The 23,124-nt window shown below is 42.3% G+C and overlaps 2 protein-coding genes across 4 annotated transcripts in view; both read left to right on the top strand.

Annotated features, from left to right (window-relative positions):
- shroom4 (shroom family member 4) overlaps positions 1-10,307 on the top strand; it is a gene marked incomplete at its 3' end in the record, with an annotated part of 114,019 nt that extends 103,712 nt beyond the window's left edge. For all 3 annotated transcript variants that reach the window (XM_079579860.1, XM_079579862.1, XM_079579861.1), the window contains 7 exons: positions 1,682-2,222; positions 3,578-4,219; positions 5,815-5,944; positions 7,649-7,750; positions 8,371-8,541; positions 8,664-8,806; positions 10,151-10,307. In XM_079579860.1, the coding sequence (XP_079435986.1) occupies positions 1,682-2,222; positions 3,578-4,219; positions 5,815-5,944; positions 7,649-7,750; positions 8,371-8,541; positions 8,664-8,806; positions 10,151-10,307 (1,886 nt within the window). The remainder of the gene's footprint in view (positions 1-1,681; positions 2,223-3,577; positions 4,220-5,814; positions 5,945-7,648; positions 7,751-8,370; positions 8,542-8,663; positions 8,807-10,150) is intronic.
- Positions 10,308-14,659: 4,352 nt separating this feature from the next.
- LOC306980488 (H(+)/Cl(-) exchange transporter 5-like) overlaps positions 14,660-23,124 on the top strand; it is a 75,420-nt gene continuing 66,955 nt past the window's right edge. Inside the window, exon 1 of the mRNA XM_079579894.1 lies at positions 14,660-14,801. Within this exon, the coding sequence (XP_079436020.1) occupies positions 14,678-14,801 (124 nt within the window). The 5' untranslated portion in view covers positions 14,660-14,677. The remainder of the gene's footprint in view (positions 14,802-23,124) is intronic.

Genomic DNA, 23,124 nt, shown 5'->3' with positions numbered 1-23,124 from the left:
AATGAGACATGGGGCCAGATCTTGTGGTTCATAGCACAGGCTGTAGAGAAGACGAGTACGCAGACGGGCGGCACTCCTTGCAATCTTCAGTGTCATACCTGGCGCAAAAAGTGGGCAGGACAGGAGGGGGGGACAGACTCGCATTGCGATGTTGTGGTGCCGCCCCCTCCCCATGCTTTCCCCAGACCTGCGGAAGGCGGTGGTTTGCGAGGGGGGGTTCTCTTATACACGCGTAGTGTATACAAGAGAACCTCCGCTGCTGCAGCCACTCACTGCAGATCCAAGCTGAGCGGGCGGGGAAAGAGAGGCAGTTGGACACGTTCGAATGCGCAAAGTTACGAAATGTACAGGATTTAATTGATCAGACACTGTCATATCGGCTGTGGAGGAGTTGCAGAGTTATGCAGTAGTTGCAAGAAAACTGTAGCGTATTGGAACATTTGCGCTACAGCTGCAGGATTCTTGGAGCGGCTGAATTGGAAAAAAAAAAAGTTGCTATGCGCCCTGAGCTGTAGCTACACAAGGAGCATCATCAGGAGGTAAAGACTGACACACGATGGAAGTGTCTCCTTAAAACACAGATCAGACCTGGTGTTGTTGCACTTGAAGGCATGTGTTGTTTATTTATGGAAAACTGTTGTTGTTTTAGTGTTAAGGGTGTGCGCGTTGATCTACTGTATCAAAGTAAGCCCGTGCGTAATCTACGCTCAAAAACACTTTTCAAGTCAAGGCAATTTCGCTTTTGTTTTCAATTGTGCTGCTTGTGATGAACCACGCCTCAGTCGGCCTCTTTTTCTTAAATAACGCCCTCTCCCTAGCGGCGCAGCCTTTAGCGCAAAACCTGCGCCACATGCAAGATCGCGCGTGTACTATGTTGCGTTTAGAGTTGCGCACGGACTGCGCCAGTCACAAGATCTGGCCCATGAAAATAAAGTACATGTCCGAGTGGGAGTGGAAAGAAGTACTTGTATTATCCCCTTCTGCTGTGCTCGTAATTGCTCCAACAATCAAAAACGTAATCCAGAACTACTAAGCACTGCACACAAGGTTAACCAGAGCTTTTTGCCCGATCGACTTAAGAAATCAATAGATTAAAAGGTACAGATTTTCTTAAGCTTTGGTTTTGGATATTTGGATACTTTTTTAGGGTATTTGGAAGATAAATGTTTGTCTCTTCAATGACAGCTCGCAAAGCCATTTTGTTTACAGCAGCGAACCCCCCAAGGACGCAATGCATTATGGTATTGCGCAAGTAGCGAATTAAAGGACAAATTTCCCTACGGGGATAATAAAGTATACAAACAAACAAAACATATCTAAATTATCCATAAATATTCCACTGTCTCTTGAGGTTAGTCTTTATCGCAGAAATACATTATTCCCGGAGTTTCTGCTGGCGTTCTGACTCCTCACTCCTTTCTGCACACTGCATGTGACGACATACGGCAAGGAGAAAGTAGTGGGCCACATGTCCCAATTGCCAACAGAATCAGTGCATTATAATAGCCTTCTATATAGTGCGGGCCTATATTGTGAATGAGGGGTTAGGGAGGACATTCAGACACAGCGTCTGTCTTTGCAAAACAAATATAAGCTCGGTTCAACAGCCACGTTCAAAGCTAGAGCACGAGAAGTATTTAACTCTCCTCACTGACACCTTTTCTGTTGTTACCCGCTACAGGAGACTACTCTTCGTCTTCATACGAGCCGGAGACGTCCCGGCAGCGCTCCTACAGCCTCCCCCCTCAGAGGCAGGACCTCAGCGCCTCCACCTCCGCCGCGGCCTGTCCCAAATGCAGCTGTCACCAAAGCCCTCCTCAGGACCAAGCAACGCACCAAACCTCGCCCCACGGCAACCACCAACAACCCCCTCCCCCGCCGCCGCCCTCTTACCAAGCACCGGACCCACCGCCCTACCCCCACGCCCAGCCTCCTCCCGATGAAGCACCTCACGCCCGACCGTCCCATCAAACGCACCCTCACGTCCCGCTTCATGATCCCCGTTTACCGGCCGCTGACGCCCCGCCCGCCCCGCGCCTCCCGCCTAAAAGGGGCCCGCCACAGCTGCCCGTGTTCAGCATCGCCCCGCCCAGCCCCATGTTCTCGCGGCGGGCGTTCAGGCCGGTGGCGCCGCCCCAGAGGAACTCCAGGGGCAGCGTGAGCGAGGAGGCGGAGGAGTTCCCACCGCCCCCGCCGCCGGTCGCAGACGACATCGACGACGGGTAAAAGTCTCGGCTTTTTTACGAGGGATTTGTATGAAAACCTGTGTACATGTATATAGTAACAGTATAATTAGAAAATGCAAAAAAATGTTGTTCAAAACCAACCGCGGTGTCTTAATTCGATTTTGAATTTTGAAATGTCTCCCTCATTCCTCTGTTTGATGGAGTCGTTGCTAATCTTAACACATTGAGGCCGCGCTGTTTTTGGCATTTAGCTGTTTAGTGCCAACAATCCAAACCATTTTTCAGGATATTTGTAGCACCACAGTGTATTCTATGTTATAGCTATGGACACATGCTGTGGCTCGTTTGAAAGACGAGACTCTAAGCTGTCCATAGGTGAAAACACATGCCTCAACGTGCCTCAGTTCCTGAGAAATCTAAACTAAACTGAGGCTAGTTTTGATCAAAATCACAGTTTTTTTTCTGGAAACGGAGTTATTGCATGTTTTATGAAACACTCTCCTTTCTGATTAACTCCTCTCTCCTCCTCTCTGACGGACACTAACGTTATGGGAAGAGGCAAATGCTTTTTTGAAACACCGCGTGTTCATTTAAACAGCCTGGTTCTCAGATTGAAGACTTTAACAGGATGTTTCTCAGTCGTCCTTGGATCGATTGTGACCATTTAAAAACTCAGAGAAACGTTAAAATCTGAACTGTTAGGATCTTTCCTTGTGAAGCTGCTCTGCTTTGTCAAACGCGCTCCAGAGAGTGAGAGAGAATTGTCGACTTTACAGCTGTTCGCTAGGCAACACCACGACCCCTCAGACTTAAAAAACAGAAAGAAAAGAAACGCAATGATATGAAATGTCCATGAAATCGTGACTTTTCACAAGTTTTGATCGTCATTTATTTCACTTCTGTTCATCACAGAGCTACTAAAATCACACATAAGGTGTATTAGAGTGTAGTTACATACTTTTTTGGCACTCAACGTGTTAAAAGACACATTCACAGATTATTTGTGTTTGTGTTAATAAAAAATAGACTTTAAAAATAACCATTTCGGAAATACAAATGTGATTTTTGTGTTTTTAGCAGTTTATTAACAGTTTTCTTTCCCAAATGTGCGTTGTAAACTGAATTCTAGTGCTATAAAGTGCTATCGAAGCTATTTCAACACCCTAGATTCGTACTAGCATCCTAATTTTCAGCAAATCGTGCCAAAACAAGACTGAGAAAATACTAAATCTGGGACAATAGAAGGCTAGAATCGAACAAAATGTGAAAAAACATGATTAAACTTAACATTTTGAAGATGCTGTGTGCTTTTGTTTTAGATCGTTTCAGCAAAACCTTAGTGTCATTAATACTGTGTTGATTCATTGTCTTTTCTTTCTGCGTCTTTGCAGTTTGTCGGACTCAGAGATCGGCCACATAAGAGACGAGGACCGAGTGCAAATGATCAAAACCCAATCGATCACGAGGCACACGGTCGAATGGGAAAGAACTCCATCTCCCACGATTCATAGGGAGAACGTTTCCCCTCCACCTCCTCCGCCTCCACCGCCTTCTCTTCCAGACCCAGAGCCTTTTCACTCCATCGACTTCCAGCAAAAACAGGATCTGAAGTCAGAATTCCAAACTTTGAACAACACAGATGAGCAGAAAAGTTTAGAAATCGAAGGATCTGAGACGACTCTGAGCCCAAGTCCGGCCCAGAGTCTCGATCTGGACGTCCCGCTGGAAACGGACATCGACGATTTCCAAGAAGAGGAGCTGCCCGTCGCCAACGAGCGCATGGACAGTGAGCTGCCGTGCCTGGCTCTCCCCGTGACGGTGCTGGAGACCGATCTGGACTCGCTACCCGAGAAGGAGAGCTCGCCTTCGGGCGGGACGCGGCCCGAGAGCAGCCTCCTGGGAGAGGAGGAGCTGGAGGTCCGGGTGGGGAGTCTGGAGGAGATCTTCCCCCAGGGGAGCGAGGGCGAGTCGGGCACGGAGAGCTGGAGAGGCGCCTTCCAGAGCGTGGAGCACAGCACGGACAGCCTGGACAGGTTGGTGTCAAAACGCCTCCACAGGGTTCATTCATCTGCCCTTGTTTTGTTGAGGTGCTGGAGTCAGATCAGCGCTCATTCTGAAACCGCCTCCTCCCTCTGTGATGAAACTAACATGGCGTCAGACTGGTGACCTCAGAGAAAAGAGGAGACAGCTCTCTCTGAAACAGGCAGGATTTAACCTCTCAACCCCCATCCCAGCACATTTTCTCTAGTTCAGCTGTACCCAAATCTAAAAGTTAATGAAAACAGTATCAAAATAGCTACGAAAATTAGATGTAAACGAGGATGAAAATGCAACAAAAGAGCATCAAACAAGGGGGGGGAAAAAGTGAGAATAAAGTGACAAAAATGCAACAAAAAAGTGACAAAAATATGACAAAAAAGTGACAAAAAATGCATCAAAAAAGTGACAAAAATGAGACAAAAATGCATCACAAATTTGACAAAAATTAGACAAAAATGCATCAAAAAAAAAGTGACAAAAATGAGACAAAAATGAAACAAAAATGCATAAAAAATAAGACAAAAATGAAACAAAAAAGTGACAAAAAATTGACAAAAAAAAGTGACAATAATATGTCAAAAATGAGACAAAAATGAAACAAAAATGCATAAAAAAAGTGACAAAAATGAGACAAAAATGAAACAAAAATGCATAAAAAAAGTGACAAAAATGAGACAAAAATGAAACAAAAATGCATAAAAAAATTGACAAAAAAAAGTGACAATAATATGTCAAAAATGTGACAAAAAATCACTATCAGGCAGTAACAACTCAAGGAAAAAGTCATCCGATTTGTAGGTCTTAGCTTTCAATGAGACAATACTCTGGCTTATAGGCTGTAAGCTCCAGTCAAGAAGCTTTTAGATTTGGGTAAAGCAGAACAGGAGAAAATACGATCATTTATGGTCGGGGGGTAAGAGGGGTAAGGTGGTAAAGGGGGGTATTATGCAAAATCTTCTTTTTAGCACTTTTTACTATGTTACAATGTTGCTTTCTCATCTAAAACATGCCTGGGGTAAGGTTTGATTCAGAGCCACTCGCACGTCGCAACAACTGTGAGAAGAACTCTTGTATTTCATCCGTCTGATTCGTCCGTTCTTCTCTAAGCTCTTGAGTTTCCCATAACCTTTCCCTGGCACTTTCCCTCCTCTGAGCGACCGCTTTCGACGACGCTGCCAAACTCATTCAGGGGAAAGAGTGGGAAAAGTTACACAGCTTTTCGGATTAAAATCTGTGTGTAGTGACATAATGCCTACAGTGTTTATGGTAGATTTCCTAAAATATAATCACCTTTGGCTGTTATTAAGGCTCTGAAATGGTGAGGTTTCAGGCTCTGTCGCCTCCTCGTTAGCGTCTGTTTCGCCTCGGCCTTATCTGAGCTGTGTGTTGTTTTAAACCGGGGCCTTTCCCAGCTGCCCTTTGGTTTCCACTGCTCTCACCGGCGATAACGCTCTGATTAATGCGGTCCGTGATGGTGAGGCCGAGCCGTTCTGCCCCTGAGGTCTAACTGAGCGTAAACACAGCAGGAAACAGAAACACAAATTCTTCATAATAGAGAATAACCCTGACTCTCTCCTCCCTGTGGCAGACGCTCCGGCGCGAGCTCCAGCTGCTCGTCGTACTACAGCACGTCCACCGCTAAAGCTCAGCTCCTGACGCAGATGAAGGACTTCACCGAGAACAGGGACAGGGTCGACCACGACGAGCTCACGTACAAGGTAACAACGCTAACAACAACAACAACACTCACGACTGTGTGTCCCAGAGTGAACCGGCTCACGCTGTGTCTGTGCTGTCAAACTAATCACATTTAGTTTTCACCAAGATTTAGTCAGTTTCGAGTTTCCTTCAAGTTTTACTTAACACTTTCAGGCTTTCCTGCAAAAAAGTGTCGTACCTTCGAAGTCTCTGAGCTGTTTCATTCTGTTTGAACACTGACCTCTTGTGGACAAACTTTACTATTGTGACTTCTCATAAACATGACTGAAGCTCCAACACAATCATGTGGAAGAGAAGTTTCAAACAGACGTGTGGCAGTTTTATTATTACAGCCTGATATTGAGGCTTGAATGATCAAATCAATCATAGGCCGATAAATAAGAGTCATTTTCTTCATAATGTGGCTCTGTGCTTCACGCAGCTCCAGTGGGCGGGGCCTCAGTCACCTGCGGCTCTGCTGCTCAAAGGCAGGACATCAATGAGCAATCTTTTTACTTACTTCAGTCAGAGCTCATTTTGGCACTATTTGCTGTAGATGTTGCCTGATCAGCTCCACGCCTGCTTTTGTATCTGTTCAAAAGCAGGACTTTGTAAAGAATAGGGCTGCAACTAACGATTATTTTGGTAATCAATTAATGTAGCGAATATTTTTACGATTAATCGATTAACCGCTTAGCTGTGAATGGTGTATGAAAATGGTATTTTTTCATTTTTTTTAATCACATAATGCTATAGTGGCATCACTTGAGGACATGTTGGTGGAGTAAACTTAAAGTGAGTGTTTTTGGAGGCTCTTAGTGCCAATTCTGTTTTATGACTGGATGAGACACAGACAGATATTTATGAAATTTTCAATGTACAAAACACTAAAGACCCTAACTTGTAAAACAAAGTAGGTTTCCATCAAAAATAAAACAATTTAATGTCATTTTTGCTCTTTTTAAGTCTGTGTTTACTAGAAAACGATTAATCGATTAGTAAACAACTATTTCAATAATCGATTAGTTGGCGATTAATTGATAAGTTGTTTTAGCCCTAGTAAAGAATAAGAAAATATATAACATATAAAATATATTCTGACCCACAGCCACTTTCTATACATGAACGCAGTTAAATGGGTGAAATACAGCACATTTATTTAATGATTTACATCACTATATGGACGAGGAAACATCAGTTTTTGAGACAGTCACATGCCCAGATGTTGCTGAAAGCGGCTCCGACGCATCTGCTTCAGGAAGAGCGACACAAACTCCGGAGAGTTTTTTGTCCATCACCACAAATAACCAAATAAAGCATCATGACAGAAGTTTACAAAAGTGAACTGAACGAACTGCTCTGATGCAGCTGAAACCCTCTTGAAATGTTTGTTTAATAATCTAATATCTACAGGGAGCTGTCAGATCAGTATTTTGTGTAAAGCACGAACCATCAGGAAGTGTATGAGGTGTGAACAGGACAGACAACTTCTGCACTGTAAATTTAGTTCTAAATGCCAGAAAACACAGGCTTTTCATTACAGTATGCTGCCAATACAGGTGTGTGAGAAGAGATTTCCCTTTGCGGGTGATTAGGGGCAGATCAGGGTTCACTAATGACACAAAGCAGCTTTAAACATAGACACGAGGCTTTGTTCAAACTGTCACTGAAGTTCTCTCCCTCTTGTGAACTGGTAAAAGTGTGTTTCTCCTGGTGTCGTGCAGAGGCAGCTGATGGAGAGTCTGAGGAAGAAGCTGGGCGTTTTGAGAGAAGCTCAGAGGGGACTTCAGGACGACGTCCGGGCCAACGCTCAGCTCGGGGAGGAGGTGCGAGCATCACTGACATACACTCCTAGATCTGTTTGATATTTAAGGCCAGACACGGCATAGACTGAGTTTCTTTAGCTCGTTTTTTCCCTCAAGTTTTAATGCCAGACTCTGTTTTTTCATTCACAAATATTGACATGTTTGGTATCCAAGTGTAGCACGAAAGGCGACCAAGATGACGCTGTAATCCAAATATATGGTCTTTTGCTCTGTGGGAGACAGTTGCTTAAGACAGGAGAAATGTAAGGCACAAGCGCAGACATTAGAAAACTTTAAGACAGTTTTTTTTATCAAAATGAGGTTTTCTTTACACTCTTGTAACATCATCTCCACTTGAAGAGCTCCTGCAGACTCCAAACTTACTTTCCAGTCTCGGACTTAACCCTTTTTTACTGAGAACAACAGGTTCTCACACAAATAGCTTTCCTCCTGAACTCCATCAGAGATTTTTACCTCTACTCACACAACAAAAACAAAAACAAACAAAAAACAATACATTTTCCGTGTGAGTAATCTACAGTAAAAGTTTCCAATTGATTTCTCTATTGAAATCTTTCCCTGTTCACCTGCAGCGTCTCGCTTTGATCTGACATTAATTCAGTTTCCTTCCTCTTTTCCAGGTGGAGGCGATGGTTCTGTCCGTGTGCAAACCCAACGAGGTGGACAAGTTCCGCATGTTCATCGGGGACTTGGACAAAGTGGTCAGTCTGATGCTGTCGCTGTCGGGACGTCTGCTGCGGGTCGAGACCACCCTGGACACGCTGGACTCCGAGGGCGACCACGAGGAGCGGGTCAGGCTCATTTTAAAGTAGTCGCTGATATCTGGAGATAAAACTGCTTTAAATCAATACTAACTGTTCTTCCAACCCTCAGTTCTCATCTGGCTCCTGCCTGTGTGTGTCTTGTGTTGTAGCTCCCCCTGCAGGAGAAGAAGCGGCAGCTCATGCGGCAGCTCTCCGAGGCCCAGGACCTGAAGGAGCACGTGGACCGCAGAGAGCAGGCCGTGAGCCGAGTGCTGGGGCGCTGCCTCACTCCGGAGCAGCACAGGGACTACAGGTGAAGATATGAGCCCGCTTCAGTAACAGTAGAATGTACTCCTTAATACAAAAAGTAGCCGAGAAATATGTGGAGTTTTCTTACAATAACTGCATTTGCTCTTGTGAGGAGAAAAGTTAAAAGTATTTTTCCCAAAATGAAGAAAAAACATTTCAGTTTCCTGGAACCGCCACCTTAACATGGTGGAGGAGTTTGAGCTCCTGAATGATCCTGACAGCTCTGTAGTCGGGGGCTTTCGTGCCCCTGGTAGGGTCTCCCATGGCAAACAGGTCCTCGGTGACGGGTCAGACAAAGAGCGGTTCAGAAGCCCCTTATGAGAGACCAACAGGTTAGAATCGTGAGGCCGTCCTCCCGTGGACCCACCACCTGCAGGAGGAGCCATAGGGGGCTGGTGCAATGTGATTATTTAGGCAGCTCCAACCTCCATGACCCGGCAACGGACAAGTGGAAGAAGATGGATGGATGGTGTGCTTTAGATTTGATAACAAATCTCAATTTACTTGAAATGAGATGTGTTTGATTTTTATTTGGCAAAAAAAACACACACAAAAACTCAAATGAGTGTAAAATCTTCATTTTTTTTTTAACTTAAAGCAGTACTAAGTAACTCATGCCCCTAGAGGCCATAAGTGCCACTGCAGGTGTCGTAGCATGTTACGTTTTTTACTCATCTATTGTCCGCGAGAGTAAATACTACGCTGACAGAAAAGACAAAGGGAGAGAGGGATATTGTACATCCAATTACACAATGGAGATATTTTTTGTCACTCAAACTTGGCTGTAAATACTGTTTAAGTGGTGCTAGCCCGCAGTTAGCTTTGCCCGTTAGCCTGTTAGCCTCTTCTTCGTGATTCCATTAGTGTGTATTGCGCCTCTGACCCGGAGCAGGGAAAGTTGCAATTGTGGTTTTCTGGCCAGAGACACCAGGGGGAGATGAAAGACCCTCAATCATCCCATTAACACTTGCATTACCCCCAGAGGGACTACGGAAAGGATTCAAATGAGATCAAACTTCACTTTTTCACCACATGAATTGATTAGGGAGGCAGTTTTATCGATCAACACTCATGAGTTAATATCCCTTTAAAGCTGCAAAAGTAGAGAAAATCTGCGAACATTACAGAATGTTTCTAACACATAAAAAAAAAACATTTCTCCCTCACTGCTAGTTTGGATTGAAAATTTAAATTAGGATTAAACTAGGGCTGTACAATATATCGTTATCGCAATATTAGTTATAAATGTGCAGAAGATCCGTTTCAGTCGTAATTTTTGCTTTCTCCTAAACCTTTGATGAGCGAGTACTGTCCCGTTCCCTGACTGTGCGTCCCTCTCTCTCCGCAGCCACTTTGTGAAGATGAAGGCGGCGCTGCTGGTGGAGCAGAGGCAGCTGGAGGATAAGATCCGCCTGGGCGAGGAGCAGCTGCGGGGGCTCAGGGAGAGTCTGGGTTTAGGGCTGGGGGTGGGCCTGGGCCTGGCCATGGGCTACGGCCAATACTGACACCATGGTCTATTCTTTATTTGGACTTTGTCACTGAAAATAAAGGCAATTCTGGCCATTTTTATGCATCAATTTCTTTTTCTCGCCTCAAGTCCAGGCTTTACAAATCCCACCTCTGACTTTTAAAACCATTTTCCCTTCAGCCATAAATCAACTCATTTCCACCCGTCTCTAAAATGAAAAGTATAAATGAAGGATGTTTTCTTTCCGTGCCTTGTATCACATTTCGCTAACGCTGCCAAAGACACCGCTCGCTTTTTCGACGATTGTTGTTCAGTAAAAATCGCTGCTTGAACCACTTTTTGCACCTGGTTTTGGAAGAATCAGAGACTCTCGATGGTGCTGTTGTTTTCGTGAAGTCGCATTAACCGCCTTCGCTTTGTTTTGTTCAACGTTGCGGGTCGACAAACCTGCAGTGCTTTTCCTTCAGAGCGACTTTATTATTAAGCGTCGCTGCGGAGTTTGACACTTCGCGTTGTTTTTGTTTGTACAGAAGACTTGTTTGTGTCGATATTGTTGTATCTGTATTTACCTTTTGTATATTTGAAACGACCGGATTCGGATGTAAAACTCGGCAAGAAAAAGATCCTAAAAAAGTTCATTTATTGTGTGTTTTATTCGGTGTGTTGACAATGTTAATTAAGTTCATATTTGTCAAAAAGAAAACGTTTTACTTTAATTTGCTTTACACTTACAATATACATGCCTTTCAGTCATGTGACTTTGTTGTTATGGCGGCCATTTTGAATACCGAAGTTTTATGCAGCACTACAACATGTAACAATATCTCGACTCATTGCTCAAGAAGATAACAGTTAAAACACGGCCCCAGAGACGCACGTTTATGTGAAGAAACCAGTGAGTCAGTGTTTAAGCTGCTAGCATGCTACCGGTTAGCATTTAGCTTTAACAGCTCAGCTCTGACCTCTCCAAGAGAAACCAAACTCCAAACATCTGGCCTTGGATACAACATGTGACAGAGGTCAGAGCTGAGATGTTTCTGTAGTATTTCCTCAGCATGCTAACGTCTTGAGCACCTTAAACACTGACTCAGGGCCGTGTTGTTACTCTTATCTTCTTGAGCAATGATTACGAGTACATAAAACTGCCACTGTCTTTCATTATCGTCCTGAGTACAGATATTGTTACATGTTGTAGTACATGCAACAATATCTACTTAGGTATTCAAAATGGCCGCCGGAACTATGCGTGATGTCATTGGAAACGCATGTATAACAAACCATAAACCTTTCACAAGCACAAGAGTATTGTCAATTTTAACGTCTGTTTTATTCACATATTTTGATTCCTGTGGTTTTATCGAACACTAAAACAACAATACTTTGTTTATTTTTGTATATATTTCTTGTATTATCACCAAATTGAGAAGAGAAGAGTTGACTGAAGGAAAAACTATACGCTTGTTCAGCTTGGATTGTTTTCCCACCTGTGCTTTTTTTTTTGTAACTGCGGAAACTTTGTACAGAGAAAATACCATAAATAATAATAATACTATTTTAAACAAGTGTGAAGTGTCCTGTTATTTGTAATGACATGATTATGTGATGGGCGGAAAATGGGACAAATAGACAACTTTGAACCTGTAGGAAGAAAAAATGATGTCTTGTAAAAGGTTTTAGCCTGATTCAGCCTCAAGCTCGTCCACTGTGAGATCAATCTGGTCATAACTTAAAGTGCAGATGACACATTAGCGATTTTTGCTAAAAGTTAACACAATTATATTTAAGATTTTGCTAAAGATTGTACCCAGTTTTCTCAGGTTTGGCCGTTTTAGTGATGTTTATAGTTTCACTTCCTTATTGGACACCGACAGGAAGTGACATAGATGAAGGACAACCATTCTAAACTGTTGCCGTGCCAACCATATTATGCCAAACTGCCCTGGAACTTTACCTCTATGTCACTTCCTGTCAGCGGCTTAAAAGTTCAGTCACTTTTTGAAGAAATTGTACTTCTTAGAGTAGTTTTATCATACAGTATGTTTTACTTCTGCTTGAGTAAAATTATACTTAAGTATCTGTACTCTTAGTTGAGTGGAAATAATTGTTAGTTTTTCCACTGTGAGTAAATATTTAAGCAGCAAAGGCTCCATTTCGATCGATAATATAGATGTAGTTCGTCTTTGGGGAATTATTTAGATTTTCTGACATTTTCTTTGAATTTTCTTTGTAAATATCACAAATTTCAAATGATTTTATATTATGTTTCACACGATTTTTGACGTCATTGAAAATAAATCAGACTTTCGCTAAAACAGTTACTCACAGTACTCAAGTAGCATTTTCTCCAAGTACTTTTTCACTTTTACTTGAGTAATTATACTGGTCACTACTTTTTACTCATACTTGAGTAAAAGTATTTCAAAAAAACATTACTCAACAGCGAAAGCCACACAGAAGAACTTGGCACAGAGCAGGAAAATGAAGTGTTTGATAATGCGTAAATATTACAGGGTGTTGTGGGAGCCTCTAGTGGTGCGTAACGGTACTGCGTTCTGGAGACGTCTTCTCCTGAGTGGCACTTACAGCACATTACAATAGGAGATTCAGTCTATTGTCTAAAGTTTCATTCATTTACTCATACTATTGTCACGGTCTCTTGGTTTGTTGTTTACCTGCGGTGAAGTTAAGGTTTTGTCCTACATTGTAACAGCACATAATTCTGGAACAAAAGACCACTGTAAATCTAATAATGAAGCCTTTTATCCACCTTTTTTTGACAATAAAAAATATAAAGCTAAAGTAATCTCATTAACATATTTCTTAATATTTGTTTATGTAGGCCAGTCATTTGTTTTATTAGAACAGGGGCGATGCACATTTAGCCAATCAGCTTCTCTGTAAAGGGGTCAGTCTGAGCTGTAAAGCAAGTTTAATTTAACCTCTTAACCAAACACATTTTCTCCACTATGTCATAACCCAAATCTAAAAGCTCGTTAAAAAAAAGCATAAAAAACAAGACAAAAACAAGGATGAAAGCGCAACAACAACAACAAACAAAAAACAAACAAAAAAATGGAACAAAAAAGTGATAAAAACACAATAAAACCACCAAACAGCGATTAAAAAAGTGGCAAAAATGCGATGAAAGAAAAAAGTTTTGTTGGTCTTAGCTTTCAAATGAGACGTTACACTGGCCTAATAGCTCTCCAGTCGAGAAACTTTTAGATTTGTGTAAGGCCGACTGAATTGGTGAAAATGCGCTCGGTTACGGTGGGGGTCAAGAGGTTAATTACAAAGCTGAGGCGACCGATTATTGTAGTTTGGGAAGTAGTGAAGATCCAAGGAAAGTCGAGCTGCTCCACTGACCCAGTTGAGGAGACGGGACGCTCTGGACTCGACTGCTTTTTCTTAAAACATATGGCTTCGTCAAATCAGCTGTGATGGAGCGGCGGAAACCGGAAACAGCTCAAAATATTTGCGAATGTTTCCTTTTGCGTGTTTTCCTTTGCGATTTCTTTCATCATCCAACAATCAAACGGCACACTTTACACAACACAAATCAAACCATATGAATACAAAGCTGTTTTATTGACGAAAAATCACCAAAACATGGCGAGGACCTTTATTTTGAAGCGTAAGCCGCATCCAAACCGGAAGTTGCCACATTAGCCGTATGCTAGCTTGATCCTCGCAGCTTTTAAACGTCTAAAAACGGCCACGAACGGACAAATTCGCGACATTTTCACGTCATGGTGAATCTGAAAGAGCTTTTTGAGTTCACTTAAATGTTAAAACTCGATGGTTGGCGTCTCTAAAGTGTCATATTGTTCGGAGGATGACGCAGGATTTGTCGCGCTGCTGCCGCCGCCGCCGTGTTGTTGACATAAGCAGCCTTCGGTAAAACGCCAGTAAATCCGAGTCACAAGACATTTGTTTCGACTCAAGCGGGCATCTGTCCTCGGAAATTCCTCGCTTCGCAGGTAAACTAAAACCCCCAGACCTTGTAATGTCTAAAAAAAATCAAGACGCTTCTGTGCAGATCTAGCGTAACTTGTTTATAGGAGCTACTACAATGCAACTACAGGCTAATTACCTCTGCTGTCACTAAGTTGGACCAAGGACGCGTACAAAACGAGGCGGATCTCATTGTGAAAAAAACTTCCTTGTAATGTCTAGTCGTGCTGTCATTGCTTGCCAGGTGTTGCACCACGTAGTAGCTTCCCTTTTTTTTTAGAAATGTTATGAAACGAGCAGAAAACGCGACATGTTCCTGAGCGCGTATAGGAAAGTTACGCAGGCGCGCGATGGAGGTAGAGCGATGATAATAGTAATGATGTCTCGTTGATGATTTATCTTTTATGATGTTTTTTTTCTTCTCCTGTGGGTTGAACTTTAGGAGCAGGAGGGATGGACGCGGACTTTGAGAGGCTTCGCGACGCCAGCGAGGAGGAAGATGATGACGAGATGGTGGACATCGCCGGGGCCACGCTGGACTTCTCCTCCGCGGATGATGTGCCTCCCCTGGGCGCGGGTAAGGCGCGAGCCCCGCTGTGGTGTCGGGTTTTGTCCGGTCACAGATTTGAAGCTTTTAAACTCAGACTTTAGGTCCCGGCGTGTCTTGTAAAGTAGTTTGTGTTACTTTAAGTGGAGTTGGAGATGGAAAACAACTGGAATACTCTTGTTCTGTGCTGCGTTAAGGGACCAATGTGATTACAACTGTGTAACAAAAATGCTATAACTGAGAGAAATACTTGCTAAAAGTAGTTCAAGTGCAATTCTGAAGTCGATTTGGCCTATTCAAGTAAACAAAACAGGGTATTTCTACAGTATTTTTGCGCTGCTGTTTTTGGTGGGCAGAATATAAAAGCTGGAGTACCTGACTTTTTGTTGCCACCTCATAAACACTGCAAAAAAAACATTGTTCTCAACAGTTTTGGGCAAATTACTTTAAAATTGTTCTATATTGTATATTAGTAGTTACAGCTCAAAGCAGCACTATGTAACTCATGCCCCTAGAGGCCATAAGCGCAACTTATTTTTTGTCTGTGAGAGTAAATACTATGCTGACGGAGGGATATTGTACATCCAATTACACAATGGAAATGACTTTTTTCACTCAAACTTGGCTGTAAATACTGTTTAAGTGGCGCTAGCCCACAGTTAGCTTTGCCCGTTAGCCTGTTAGCTTCTTCTTCGTGATTCCATTAGTGTGTTGGTGGCTCCGACCCGGTGGCAGGAAAGTTACGATTGTGTTTTTCTGGCCAGAGACACCAGGGGGAGATGAAAGACCCTCCAATCCTACCATTTACACTTGTATTACCCCCAGAGGAATTAATAAGGAAAGGATTTAATAAACAAGTTACTTAGCTCTGCTTTAATAATGTAGTATGTTTGTATTCCATATGACTGTTTCAAATATATCACTACTTTGAGTTACTTTTGGCAAAATATAAACTAAAATAGTAATAGCGCCACTTTCACTTTCCCCATTCTCTCATGTTTTGTTTTGGCGACATTAAAGGAACAGGCCACCGTTCTTCCACACTGTGATATGTTCTTACCTGAGCTTAGACGAGTTGATCCGTACCTGTCTGGTCTTTGTGCCCGTGGACGAGCTCGGTCGCTTCCAACTTCACCCCCGTTTGGAGCTATAGGAATATATCGGGAGAGGCCAAATGCTAGCAGCATCTTTGGTCTTTTTGCGTGACTGAGGGCACGCACAAAGACCAGACAGTTACTCATCAACTCGTCTCAGCTCAGGGAAGAACATATCTCATTATCTCAGTATGGAAACACTGTGGCCTGTTCCTTTATCTACACACACCTCCAGATCATTTAAATGCACTTGTATCTCGAGTTACTTGAATTGTACTGACTGTTATATTCCTATATTTTTGTAAGTAATGTGTAACTAGAGTAATTCGTTGCTTTTGTGATAAGTTTCCCCCAACACTGGTCCTCAACTACATATGTATGAGAAGTAGAATCTAAAATAGTGCAGTTCATTGTGTCATTGTGAGTAGATTTAGATAAAAGACTTAACAGTTCACAGTTTCTCTCACCATTTTGTTTTGCATTGACCTCTTCTGCCGCTTTACGAGATTTCAGCTGAAGATCTTATCGCAGTTTTGAGCGAGGCGTTTCCTGATAAGGCGTCTCTGTAACGGCGCGTCGTGTCCACATTGTGCTCGTCACATGGGTTGATTTAGTCAGGGCCAGATGAGTAATGTCGGTTATCTGGGCTGCTGATTACTCATTGACGACTTTTGTTCTGACTTTGCAGAGAACGCAATGAGTTCAGCCGCTGTCAGTCACTCAGGACATGGACGTTTCAGCTCTGACTTGAGTTTGGTTGAACGAGCTCTGCCTGGTAACTAGTGATGCCTGTGCACTTTCATTGGTTTCTCTTCCTCTAGTCCGACTGCCACCACTGCTTCTGCTATTAATGGGTAATGAGTTTGAGCGTCTCTAGTTCACGTTGAGGTCAGATCAGTGCAGGAGTTTGTCACTTAAGACTGAAGAAGGAACTGCTGGTTCTTTGTCGTTATGGCGGGAACTGCTATTCATAGTTTGGTGACAGTGAGGAAGTTGAATCATTGATTTTCTGTCAGTAAACGAGACGACAGGAGGGTTCAGTGGAGTTGTTTTTAAATGAGGATGAAAAGGCGGCAAAACAGCGTCAAAAAAGCTACGAAAAGTGCAGCAAAAAATGGACAAAATCTCAATAAAAAAGTGACGAAAAATGTGACGAAAAGGCCACAAAAGAACAACCAAAAAACAGATAAAAGTGCATCAGAAAGTGAGAAAAACACAGCACAAAAAAGTGGCAAAAAATGTGATGAAAAACCTGCAAAAAAAGCAACAAAAGACCAACAAACAAGTGACAAAAAATGTGACAAAGAAGCCACAAAAGAACAACCAAAAAGTTACGAAAAGTGATAAAAAAGTGGCAACAAATGTGATGAAAAAGCCGCAAAAAAGCGATCAAAGAGCAACAAAAAAAACAGATAAAAGTGCTTTAGAAAGTGAGAAAAACACAGCAAAAAAGTGGCAAAAAATGTGATGAAAAGCAATTTAAAAAAGCCACAAAAAAGCAATAAAAGAACATCTCAAAAGTGACAAAAACCTACAACAAGAACGTGACCAAAAAAAAGCCCCAAAAAAGTTACGAAAAGCAAAAACCTCTACAAGAAACGTGACAAAAAAAACACAAAAAAGCAATAAAAGAAAATCTCAAAAGTGACAAAACCTCAACAAGAACGTGGCAAAAAAAAAAGCCACAGAAAAGTTACAAAAAGCGATAAAACTGCAGCAAAAAATTTACAAAATCTCAACAAAAAAGTGGCAAAAATTGTGATAAGCGCAATTAAAAAAAGCCACAAAAAAGCAATAAAAGAACAACTCAAAAGTTACAAAACCTCAACAAGAACGTGACAGAAAAAGTCCAGAAAACAGCAAAAAAAAAGCTACGAAAAGCGATAAAAGTGATGCAAAAAATGTACAAAAAAGTGGCAAAAAAAAGTGGCAAAAAATGTGACAAATAAGCAATAAAAAGCCACCAAAAGAACAACTAAAAAGTGAAAAAACATCAACAAGATCATGACAAAAAAACGCCACAAAAAAAGCAACTAAAGAGCGACAAAAAAACAGATAAAAGTGCATCAGAAAGTGAGAAAAACACAGCAAAAAAGTAGCAAAAAATGTGATGAAAAGCATTTAAAAAAAAGCCACAAAAAAGCAATAAAAGAAGATCTCAAAAGTGACAAAAACCTCAACAAAAAAGTGGAAAAAAAATGTGACTAAAAAGCCGCAAAAAAGCAATAAAAGAACTACTAAAAAGTGACAAAACCTCAACAAGAAACACGACCAAAAAAGCAACAAAAAGTGCAGCAAAAAGTCACAAAAACTCCACAAAAAAGTGTCCACAACACAAGGAAGAAGATCCGTTTAAATCAGTTTTGTAGGTCGTCCCAGTGTGACGCCTCATTCTTAGGTTTCAGATGAGGCGGCACCAGACAAGCAGCTTTTAGATTTGGGTGAAGCCGAACTGGAGTAAATGTTAAGAGAGAACCAGATTAAACTGCACAAACTACATTCCCTTGTATTAGAACCATGAACATATAGTTGTATTTGTTTATGGCCCGGTTCAGTTTGCCCACACTGGAGCTCAGTTGTAGTTTTGCCTCGGGCGTTGTGTCGTCCCTCGGCTCCTCATTAAAGCTTAATCTTCCACTTGTTGCAGGTTGTAATTACCGCACTCCACTATTTACTCAAGAGAAACCGGTTGTGTCAGTGACTGTTCATTGTTTGCAGAAGAAGCTCAGTCCAAATATAACAAAAGAGGAATTTGAAGTATTTAGATTTGACAAAGTTGATTGGTGGTGATCATGGGAAGCTGCTCGACGACTCCACAGAAAAACCCCACAGCTCCGAGAACTCGACGTGTTTCTTCTGAACAAGCTCGTCCTGTAAGAGACGTTGTGAAATCTGTTGTTTCTCTCCTCCAGGGGAACCATATGACGAAATTAGGGAGGATCAGATATTCTGGTGATTTCTGCAGAATTCGTGGAGGATGCCAGCGTGTTTGAACTTGAGTCTGATTCCTGTCGACTTTAGGGACAAGAGAAGGAAGAGGGGTGACACCGTGAGGGAGAGGGAGAGAGAGGGAGAGGGAGAGAGAGGGAGAGGGAGAGGGGTGACACCGTGAGGGAGAGAGAGGAGAGAGAGGGAGAGGGAGAGAGAGGGAGAGGGGTGACACAGTGAGGGAGAGAGAGGAGAGAGAGGGAGAGGGAGAGAGAGGGAGGGAGAGGGAGAGGGGTGACACAGTGAGTGAGAGAGAGAGGGAGAGGGAGAGGGAGAGAGAGGGAGAGAGAGAGGGGTGACACAGTGAGTGAGAGAGAGGAGAGAGAGGGAGAGGGAGAGGGGTGACACAGTGAGTGAGAGAGAGAGGGAGAGAGGGAGAGAGGTGACACCGTGAGGGAGAGAGAGGAGAGAGAGGGAGAGAGAGGGAGAGGGAGAGAGAGGGAGAGGGAGAGAGAGGGAGAGGGAGAGAGGGAGGGAGAGAGAGGGAGAGAGAGGGAGAGGGAGAGGGGTGACACAGTGAGGGAGAGAGAGGAGAGAGAGGGAGAGAGAGGGAGAGGGAGAGAGAGGGAGAGGGAGAGGGAGAGAGAGGGAGAGGGAGAGAGAGGGAGAGAGAGGGAGAGGGAGAGAGAGGGAGAGGGAGAGAGAGGGAGAGAGAGAGAGAGGGAGAGGGAGAGGGGTGACACAGTGAGGGAGAGAGGGAGACATGCTAGAAGGTGACCACAACTTCAATCTCAAATCTTCTCACATTTCCAATAGAAAATCAGATACTTCTCTCATGAATTTCCAGCCTTAACAGTTGGGCTGAGTACAGTTAAATGATACCAGTCTGGTATCGGAAAAAAAAGTTAAAGGTGCTATATCATGCAAAATCGACTTTTTAGAGCTTTTAGCCATGTTGTTATGCTATTTCCTCATCAAAAACACCCCCAGAGTGGTTTGTGGCTTCATTCACGCAGCTCTCAGTAATCCTCCTGAATCCTGCTCTCGACGTCTGTAATGTAATGTCTTAATTCTATGCTTACGGCCTGATTTTAATTTGTAAATCAGCTTTATCATTATTTCTGTCGTAAGAGAGATGCAAAGAGAAAAAAAAAAGGATGTGCCCGAGATGCTTCCAGGTCAGCTGAGGCCAAAACAAACACATCCCCTGAGCGTCTGAACAGATCAGTCATGTTTGTGCTGCAGCTGAAGATGGAGCTCGTTGCAACTTATTCTGGTTGTTTTTCTGTGACTGTCTCTGATGGATGTTTGGTGAACCTTCGCCTGAACCAAAGTGGATTAACTTTTATAACCAACGCGAGTCCCACAATGTAAACAGCGATGGACCAGAGCGGTGAGTCAGTCCAAACGCGGGTTAGCTTGTGTGTTAGCATATTAGCTTGTGTGTTAGCATATTAGCTTGTGTGTTAGCCATTTATGAAGCTGTGTTGCAGATGTCAACTCCGTATAACTGCATCGTGAAGTAACTTCACTTATTGTTGTTTATTTATATTACGGTAAAGTTGTATGCGCGGAGAGAGGGGGCGGAGTTAACTGAATCGAAGCGTTGTGTCTTCCGGGTTTGAAAAATACCTCCAGAAAACACTTATATTTATCACAAAAATGAGTGCTCAATAATGGTAGAGGTACAATATATCATATAAATGCCTATACTTAACTTTGGAATGGCTAAAATAGCATACAGATCCTTTAAGGTTCTACCGGTATTGAAAAGTGAAAGCCTCGAAAGCAGGAACTGAAAATAGAAAGGTTTTGATGCAGTTGGTCCAGGGACAGCATTAAAGGAAGTGACTTGGTTGTTTCAGCTTAAAGAATAGTTTTTTTTTCTTTCTTATTTTTTCCTTTTTTTTCCCTCCACTTCTTTTTCCTCTATTTTTCAAAATGTTCAAAAAAATTTGGAAATATTTGGCAATTTTTTTGGGAAATATTTGCCGATTTTTCTTTTTTTTAGAATTTTTTTTCTTATTTTTTTCCCCCTCATTGTTGCTCGTTTTTGTTTCAGATATTTCCCCTTTTTTTCCCTTTTTTTTAATTTTTATTTATTCAATTTTTTTCCCTATTTTTGGCCAATTAAAATAAAATAAAAAATAAAAATCCTTATTTTTTCCACAATTTCTCCACATTTTCCCCCTTTTCCCCCCAAATCATTCCCCATTTTTCACACACATTGTAGATGAACCTGACACTGTAAACCTGCAGATCTTCCTCACATTATTGTCCTGTCTCTGGTTCTATATGACAAATATTTTAGCGTAGATATCGGAAAAAAGTATCGTTCAGGTATCGGTATGAAAAACAAGTATTGTTAAAGTGCTGGTATCGGTCCCCAAGTGTCCCTTTAAGTTTCCCGTGTCAGTGATGCTTTGTTTTATGACTTTATTGAGGCCCGTTATGATAAAACATCCCGGTGTTTGATTTTTATGATGCCGTTTATTCTGTTTACCTTTTATAGTTTTATACTGATGTCATATTTACACAAGTCGCTGATGTCGGAAAACCATCCACGCTGTTCTTTGCCACTGATTTTATTTTTTTATGGATGTTTTTACAGACCGTTTTTTAACACCGTACGTTCTTAACCCCCGCCTCAACCGAGCACATTTTCTCCAGCCTCATTTGAAAGCTAAGACCAACAAAACTGATCCGAGATATTTCCTTGCACTGTCGTCACTTTTTCGTGCGTTTTTGTAGCTTTTCTTGCACTGGTTTTGTTGCTTTTTCATCACTTTTTTGTCGCCTGTTTTGTCGATGTTTTGCTGCATTTTCGTCCTCATTTACATCTCGTTTTTGTTGCTATTTTGACACTTTTTCATCGCTTTTTGTTGCCAGTTTTGTTGCTTTTTTGTTACTTTTTCATCACCAGTTTTGCTGTAGTCTGGTCGTATGTTTCGCTGCTTTTTGTTGCTTTTTTGTCGCCTGTCTTGTTGCTTTTCTTGCTACCGTTTTACTGCTTTTTCATCACTTTTTGTTGCCAGTTTTGTTGCTTTTTCATCACTTTTCGTCACCAGTTTTGCAGTAGTTTAGTCGCCTGTTTTGTTGGTGTTTTGATGTTTTTTTATTGCCTGTTTTGAAATTGTTTCGCTGCTTTTTCATCCTCATTTACATCTCGTTTTTGTTGCTATTTTGTTACTTTTTCATCACCAGTTTTCCTGTAGTTTGGTCGCCTGTTTTGATGCTTTTTGTTGCTTTTTGTTGCTTTTTGTGCTACATTTCCTTCCTTTTAGTTTGCCTCTTTTATCCAGTTCTCTTTGTGCCGGTGAAGCTGGTCGTCTGTTTTCTTTAACCTGCCCCACAATGGAGGACCTGAAACACTCGCTATCGCTCCTCTTCATATTGACTTTTCAAACAGACTTTTTGAGGAAAGCCTGTTCGGCAAAGTTCAGCTCGGGACAGACTCGGTGTTTCTCAACAGTGTCAGAGCCTTTTCCCCCAGTGACACAGACTCACAGGGAACTAAACTAAACTAATACTAATTCTAATAATAGACGTCTGTAGGAAATGGCGTCGGCGTTTGGGTTGTAGAGTTTCAGTGTGTTGTGGGTTGAGAGACTTGCGGTGAAAAGAAAAACCCACAGGAAATGAGAGCCACATTTTCAAGTGTAGAAGCTGCTTATAAACCAAATTTAATGCCCTTTAAGCAGCGCTTCAAGCCACTAGCGCATCTTTGAGTGATCTTCCATTCATCTCCAGCTCCACATGAGGTCCTACGTATCTAAGAAATGCCTCTCGACCTCTTGCTAAGCTTAATCCTTTCATCGCAAAGTCAAAAACACTCGTCTTTTTTGTACCTCAATATTGAAACGGCTGCAAAGTGAAGGGGAGTAAGAGGAGGAGGGTGGGAGGGGCTTATGGTAGCTCACTTTGAGGATCAGGAGGTGAAATTAATGCATTTTTTGGTTTGTTTTAGCTGTTTTAGACACGTTTTTGTTTGCCGTCGAATCCCGGATCTGATAAAATAAAATTGAACTTCTCGTCCCCCATACAAATGAAAAGGGAAGGATCGCTGTTGTTGTTTATTTCAGCGATTTTCACCGGATGTTTTGGCGACTGATGGGCAAACAGCTGATTTTTCCGAGCTTGAAGAGCTGTTTATGTAAACCACAGATCTTGTGCAGCACCGATCTTTTCACAGATGCAATGCTCTGTTTGTGAACGACTTAGAACTATTAATATCTATTTCATACATTTGCGTTTCCCACCTATGGTCATGAGATTTGGGTCATGACCGAAACGACAAGATCCCGGATACAAGCGGCCGAAATGAGTTTCCT

Source organism: Gobius niger (genome assembly GCF_951799975.1).
Source record: "Gobius niger genome assembly, chromosome: 21".
Classification (NCBI taxonomy): domain Eukaryota; kingdom Metazoa; phylum Chordata; class Actinopteri; order Gobiiformes; family Gobiidae; genus Gobius; species Gobius niger.
The sequence above is the reverse complement of the archived record's forward strand: the minus strand, read 5'-3'. Positions and strand labels throughout refer to the sequence as shown.